We start from the raw sequence: 7998 nt of genomic DNA on the forward strand, positions 1-7998 counted from the left end.
CTTCGATTTGACCTCAAAGCAACTCAATCTAGTTACCTACATTGGTAGGACTTCAGACAACCAAAGATCAAGTCAAATGATGGAGAACTGAGGGAGAATCGAATAAGAGAAAATTCTGAAAAATCACCTTCGTTTGTTGCAATGGAGCTTGATCTCTATTCCAAATTGCCTTGTCTTGCTTCTATCAACTTGCAGGAAGTGAATTGGATGTGAAAATAGCTTGGACTCTTGGAGTTTCAATCCCAAAACAGAAGAGAAATTGAAGCTCGATTTCAAATGAAATCTTCAAGGTTATCCTATCAATAGAGGGTGGGAAGGTTACAGATCAAAGATGGGGCGAATGGGTCCTCCTTCTGAGCAACAAGGCAATGTATTTATAGCAATTCAAGTTGCTTTCCACACACATTCAAATTCTGTCCAAAAATAGCAATGAGGTTGCATGCTTGCATGGCCGTGCACAAGGCCCAAAAAATGATGTGGACAAGTCCAAATTCGTGTGCTAATGATGTTGATACCTTAACATGAACCCATGCCATGTGAATTTGAAAAATGATCATGAAACTTTCCAATTAGGGTCATGCATTATACTCATGCGCAAGTCACTCAAAAATAATTCAATTGCCATGATTTTGTACATTTTGGAAAGCTAACATGAAGGGGAACAACTTTGATGTTGAAACGTTTTCCATTTGGAGCTTGGATCATGATGAATTTGGAGGTGGAAGTTAGAAGAATCAAACACAATCGAAAATTTTCTAAGTTAAAAGTCAAATGACCACTTTTTCCACCTTGAATAACTTTTTTTATGAGCCTTAAATGAAAATGGTTCCTTCTTCAAAGTTGTAGCTCTTTCGACCATATTCGATTTGCTCACAAATTTGACATCATTTAAATCTTGCATGAGAGAGTTATGAATTTTAGAAGTTGAGGAAAATTGCTTGTTCAATGATGATGGTCCAAAATGACCTATAATGTTTCCTCTTGGTACATGCCCTTGCAAGTAGAATTTGAACTTTCTCAAAGAAGAAAAGTTGGATAAGACACCTTGAAATTGATCACGAAACTTGGATGGTCTCCATATCATAAAAATTGAACAAGTTATGATTTTTGGAAATTGACCTTTTATCTAGGACACAGACAAAATGATCTATAATCTTTCACCATAAAAAATGACTTTCTAAGCAAAATTAGCTCTTGATGCCAACGTGAAAGTTGTTTGAAATGTCATAAAGAGTAATTTTTCTCTTGAAATCATTTTCATATGATACAAATTGTAGGAAATAGGGTCTAGGGAACCCTAGATTTAACCAGTTGACTTTCTCTGATCAACCTCCTTGAACCAACTTGCAAACTTGAAGTTCTTTTGCTCTTTGGCACTCATGGAGAATCATATATGCACAAGATGATCTATAAAAAAGTACCCCTTGATAAGGCACATATGGATGTACACACTACCTACAAAAGAAATAAAACTACACTAGACATATTTTTAGTATTTTGGTTAGTAAACAAATAAAAAACAAAGTATGATTCAATAAACAAGTAATACATTGGTATCTTATGGTTAAAATTGGGATCTTACAGTTGTCTGTCTTGCATAATTAATTCGTAACGAAACGGTGGTGGAACATTTTTAAAGTGGGAGGTATTAGATTGCTAGGTTCAAAACTTCTTCCTATTGGGTGTGGGGGTATTATCAAAAATATTGTAGGATAGAGATGGGGTTGAATTTTGAGAGGGGTTTACGGTAGACTTGTGGGGCTGGTGTCGCTTGAAGGGAGAGAAGGATTTTGAGAAGTCGCTTGAAGGGAGAGAAGGATTTTGAGAAGGTTAGAAATTTAACATTCATAAGATTGTAATTGTATTATATCATAAAATAACTCAGGGTGAAGAGCAAATCCTTTGAAAATGACTATAACCTTAAGTAAGAAAATTACACTAGAACTTGACCAAAAAACACATCAGAAAAGCATATAAAAAATTATCATAAGGTGCAAGGAAGATAGCTTTAGTTGTCTACTAGTAAAATTTATCCATGCAAAATAGATTGAACTAACATGGCTAATATTGATTAATCAAAGGCTACAAGCCTACAACAACATAACACAACCCAAAAAAAAAAAAAAAAACTCAAGTGTTCAAATAATAGATACACTACAAACTTATAATAACAAAATGACACTTAAAAAAAAACTCCATGAGAATGTTTATTCAGCCTCCAAATTATCAAATTGCCAAGGATTGAATTCTGGTCTACTTTCAGGCTCCTCAATGCAATCAGAACTATCTATTCCGGCGCGATGTTCTGTATATTTACCATTGTATTGGTAAACTTCCAATTCACCCCAAGGTGTAGGTGTTACTTCCTCTGTTAGATCAAACCATCTAGAAACGAACTTCTGGTTCTTCGCCTCTCTGTTTCTTTTCTCGGCTCTTTGCCTCTCCTCCAAACTGAAAATAAGTAGACAAAATGTAAGAGAACAATCAACACTTTGCATCCTGTTGTCATCTTTGGTTTCTAGTGAGGGTGCACAGTAGTTAGTTACCTGCTCTTTTCATGGCCGGACACCGATAGGTCACCTTTCTCAAGGGCCAATCTATCAGGACGAAGACGAGAATCGGACGCCAACAACTTCTTGGGAGCAGTGTCAAAGCTGTTAAGCTTGTGTGCAAAATAGGTGTATTGGAATTTGTCCTTTTTAGGAACCTCGGCAACTTTCCAAATCTGCAGAATGGAACACAACTTGATTAAAATTAATTAGAGTTTCCGAAAAGAATGAAGAAATCAAAGAAAACAGTGACACAATACATCATCTCCTGAAAATCGTACAATTCTACCACAATTTCATGAACAATTGTAACGACATAATCTAAAGAACAAAGAGCATGCTTTATGCGACATCACGTCGTCTTTATGCGACATCACTGAAGAGTTGAACTACTAACCTCTTTCAACTCAGTTCCTGGAAGTGGTTCTCCTTCTGGGTCACAAACTTGATAACTCAAAGATTCATTCCATTTTCCAGTTATTAGAATCTTAGGCTCTTCAGCAGCATTATACACATATCCGTCCACTTCATATCGACCAGCTCTGCAAAATGTCAATGCCTTTATAGTTAGATATAATATACAAAAGCAGCACTAAGGAAGTTTTGAAATTAATGGAGCAAAAATCATAATGGAAGACAAAAAAGTAAAATGTTTTACATTATTACATAAGGCAAATATAATAATAAAATCATTTCTATCATTTCAAGCAAGAAACCGTATGAAAATTGAATCGCATAGCATACCCGAACCAGCCACATGGTTGAAAATACAGCACGGCTTTGTCCCCCGTTGTCAGATTTGTCAGGACCATCTCCCCTGGTGAATCAATCCAAGTTCGTCCAAAAATCAAGTTGCTAACTTTTGTAGGTGGGGGCACCAAATCCAGGGTCACACCATCTCTTTTGAGAGTAACACGTGTTCTGCATCCAGGTAAGTAAAAGCGCGTTACATATGCATACAACAACTTGAAAAATACTTGCTAAGGAAATGAACTCCAACTCCTAAGGCTCTTTAAGAAATGATGTGTGCAATGATTTCGGTATTTTATCTTCTTTTTTATTTTTAATAAACATAAAGACAGAATAAGTATTACCTTCCAACAGGATATACATCAACCGAGTTGCCAAGAAATTTAGTTTTCAGTTTTGATGTCACATCATAAGTGAAATGTTCATTTTCAGCGTGTCCGGCACTCATTGGAGGATGATGACTGACCTGAAGAAATTTGTTTTTTATAAGTCAACACAAGTAAAAATCATACTTAATATAGGAAAATCACAAAATAACTGCAAAAACTATGCATGGAAAGGCAATGGAAAAAAAATAAATCAGAGAGAGGAAGTAAACTTTGTGGAATCAGCATTTTATTTGAAAAACTGGAATAGAAATAGACACGGCGTTAAGCGCACCTGCTCTGCTATAAATGACATGCCACCATGGTTAGCCATTTCATAAGTTTCACCGAGAATTGGATTGAACGGCTTCCATGTTCGTTGATAGGCGTAGTATACAGATATAAAGAACGATGCTGCAAAAATCATCTATAAGGTCATATTCCACGCAATGTATGCACAAATGTGTTTCTGTGTGTGTGCGTACGTGAGAGAAGGAAACTATGAAATAACACTCACAGGCATACACGAGTCTCATGTATGGATCATCAGTCTCATCTGCCATATCTAATAGATAAGAGTACTCCATAAGCTGTGAAATTAAAGAAGAACAGATGAGATTCTACATTCTACATATAGAACACTTTCTAAAATAGCACAAAACAAATGTATCAAAGTACACATGTGATAAAACAGACCTCCGCCATTTTTTGTATCATCGTCATTGGCTCAAAAATGATAACTGGAAGTGTCACCATTGATGTGATATCAGAGCCAACATACTTTTGCATCATTTTCCAATAACTATCCCGTTCCTGTAATGTAAAAACGAACACTTCAGGGATAAACTACAGAAATAATATTGTTCTGTAATACGCTATTTAGTACAAAGTGTTGCTAAATACAATATTTAGCGGAATTTTAACAAATTGTTATTTTACGTGATCTGCAATTGAGAACACTGTTTAACATGCCGAGCAGACCTCATCGGTTGACTAAAGCATAAAGTGGACAACACCATGTTTCAATATGCATATTCCCATCTTTAGTTACAAAAATGGAAACCCATAATTTGTGTCTGATAAAATACAGATTGCTTCTAAAGTAGAATTGATTCTGCCTCCACAATTGATTCTACATAAAGTTAAAATTTGTAGCTTTTGAGTTTAAACATTTTGTAGCTTTTGAGTTTAAACATGATTTTTATATCAAAAATTTACTCTTCAACTCACTTCTACATAAATTTATCCAAACATAAATCACATTAACTTCAACTCACTTTTAGCTTGAATCAATTTTATAGAATCAATTCATTCAAAATCAATTCTTTTCACCGCATAACCAAAGCATAATTGACGTAACTTTTAGAAGCTACAAAAGAGAGCTTCTAACATTGATTTGAAAACTTGACGTAGTTTTATAGAGAGACTGCCGCAAAACCAAACAGTTACTATGTAGCACTAATACTTCAGATTGAAAGTCTGACACAGTGTCTCTATCCAACACCGATGCACGCGCACTTACATTCAATTATTCTGTCAGTGTATATCTGTGTAAGTGGTTCATAGGTGATAAGTAGTAGTAGTAGTACTATACCTCCTCTTTCCATCTTCCCTTTTTAGCTTCCTCTTCAGCATCTTCCGTTCCACCTTCTGGATTAACAACTTCCAATCCCTCAATCTCAATACCAGTAGGACTGAAAAATCAACATCACAGAATAACCATTAAAAAAATCTAATCAGCTCATAAAAAAAAACCCAACAAAACCTAAGAAATTCACCAAATGATTGCACTTTGCAAATAACAAATCCATCTATAGTAAAACCTCAAAAACACAAAACCTGAACAAAATCACAAAAACAGTAAAAACAAAACCATAAATCTAGTAACTGTGAAACAACCATAACCTAACCTAACACATAATAACACATGAAAAACCCCAATTTTGAAAGATGATGATCAAAAACAAGAACGTTACAGGGTAAATCGATGATATCCACACAAATAAAATTGAACAAGTTTGAAAATATGATTGATACCCATTAACAGATTTGGACATGGCAGAGCCAAAATTGGACAAACTTGAAGCAATAGAAGCAAAGAAACCACCACCACTACTGGAGGCAGTAGTTTGTTTGGGATCCATTGGTGAAAACCCTTTGAAAAATTGAATACGGAAACCCAATTGAGAAAAGAGAAGCTTTTTGATGAATTTTGTGTGGCGAATTTGGATCTAAAGTGAACGATCCAAATGGGTATTAAAAAATTGGGTAATAATTAAGGATAAGAATAATGAAAATATTAATTTATTTATAGGGAGAAAGAAACAGCGATTTTTTGGTGGCGGTTTTCGAATTTGAAAAGTATGATATCAAGGATTTTTCTTGGTTGAGTTGAATATTGATTATTGTGATAAAAGAAAAGACGTTAGAAAAATCAAAAGGGGTGGAGTTTGTAGGTGACGCGCTTGGTGGAGAGCGTGGGGGCGTGTGTTTTGGGTTCGGAGAATCCAATTTGGCGGCTTTTGGAAGGAACAACTAAGTATTGCTGTTATGTTATGTATATCAGAAAAAGAAAAACAAGTATTGCTGTTATGGTGTTGGAATGACGAGGATATCAATCATCATCCATCAATATAAGAAAAATAGAATAACCTTGAAGCAATGGATGAGATTCTATATTTTTTTTTTGTGTAACATGTCATGGCTTTGTCTTTTAGAAGAAAAAAAAATGTCTCTAGATTATAGGAGAGGGTATAAAGAAAAGTTAACACTCGTGTTCAACTAGAATACCAATAAGTGGAACTTTGCAAGTATGAGTGAAATTGTAAATGTTTGTGACTCAAAATCACTTATACACGGAGGACACATACAATTGTCTCTAGATTTTCTAGTGTGGAGAGAGATTAACATTGGATGCATATCAACGGTTTTGATGGAAGGAGGGTGTGCTTTTGTGTGGTGCTTGTAGATGTATATCCACTGATATGTCATTGGTTGATGCGCTTGTGTATTTGGATTTGATTATAGATTGAGCCGGTTTTTATGGACCATGGCCAGTTCAGGTCATTATATAATTTATTTAAAATTCAAAGGTATTATAGAAAAAAAAACTTATTCTTATGCCATTTAATTTACTTTATTTCATTTCATTGGTCAAGTCACATTTGTTGTAATAAGCCTTTGAATTTGTTATTTCTACTTTATGTTCTCTCTATCTACTATATTCACTTTCTACTATAATAACACATGAACTCTTTTTTTCATTTACTTTTTTTTTGTGTACACTTATTACTCTTCTTTTAAATGTTCACTACTATTTTCTCAATTTTAAAGATACAACCAAAGTTTAAAAATATACAACTATATACTCTAATAACAATAACAATGTAAATTTTTCATTTTTTTTTCATTTCATTTCTGCAAATCTTACTACTCCTCATTTGAATGTTCTATTGATTTGTTGTTGTTTATATTATTAGAGCAACATATAGTAACAAAAGGAAAAGGAGATTACCAGTCACAAGATAATGAATAATGTATCAGTATATTTATGAAAACCCCACAAGGGGCGATACGGGAGACAAGTGATGTAATATCTCGCCTACAACGCCTTTACCTCGTCTACAACGCCTTCCAGATCACCCTTTTTTTTAGATTGATCCCTCATTCACTAAAGGTGACGCCTTTTCCTCAAATATGTCGTCCACTTCATAGACAACTCGTCTGAAGCGTGAGAACGTCGAAAGTGACATGTCTTTAGTCCACAATAGTACGAAGAAGAAGTCAAGAAAGTTAACAACATGTTATTGAATAATAAAAGATTAATTGTCTCATTCCCCGCTCCTATAATCGATTGTTATTTCCTGGGGGTTTGAAATTCAGGCCCAAGAAATCCTATAAATACCTCAACCTTAATGGGAGAGGAGACCCATCTTATAAAACACAAATACCACATATACAAAGCCTCTCACTCCTTACGTGATCTAGCTCTAAACCTTACAACAAACCCTAAAAGCCTCTAACAACCCTTAATCATTAGAGATTATCACATATTTTACTTTTAGCAAGTACGAATGGGGTTAATTGTAGGGTCCAGTAAAACTAACCTAGGTCATGCTCATTATTATCTACCATATGCTTTCACCATCTTCCCACGAGGATGTTTAAGCAAAGCTCCAAGACCGTCGTCAACACCATCCTCGAGGGTTTCGCTGGCGGGGCAGAATCTTGCTTCTCCCAAAGATATTATGTCATGTAGGTTATAATGGAAAACATCTTATATGCTAACATCACCAAAACCTTTGGTAAAGAACGAGAATCCTGAACCACCTTCT

The 7998-nt window shown here is 34.9% G+C and overlaps 1 protein-coding gene across 1 annotated transcript; it reads right to left on the reverse strand.

Moving 5' to 3' along the window:
* Nucleotides 1–2028: 2028 nt before the first annotated feature.
* On the reverse strand, nt 2029–6297 carry LOC127127625 (oxysterol-binding protein-related protein 3A). The gene is made up of 10 exons (XM_051056877.1): nt 5702–6297; nt 5259–5358; nt 4361–4477; nt 4182–4254; nt 3960–4078; nt 3644–3765; nt 3294–3470; nt 2947–3091; nt 2547–2725; nt 2029–2451 (listed from the first exon to the last, which is right to left on the reverse strand). Exons 1-10 carry the CDS (start codon nt 5806–5808, stop codon nt 2208–2210), a joined length of 1383 nt encoding a protein of 460 aa, XP_050912834.1. The 5' UTR covers nt 5809–6297; the 3' UTR covers nt 2029–2207.
* Nucleotides 6298–7998: the final 1701 nt, after the last annotated feature.

The sequence above is a fragment of the Lathyrus oleraceus genome, chromosome 3 (assembly GCF_024323335.1).
Source record: "Lathyrus oleraceus cultivar Zhongwan6 chromosome 3, CAAS_Psat_ZW6_1.0, whole genome shotgun sequence".
NCBI classification, from domain to species: Eukaryota; Viridiplantae; Streptophyta; class Magnoliopsida; order Fabales; family Fabaceae; genus Lathyrus; species Lathyrus oleraceus.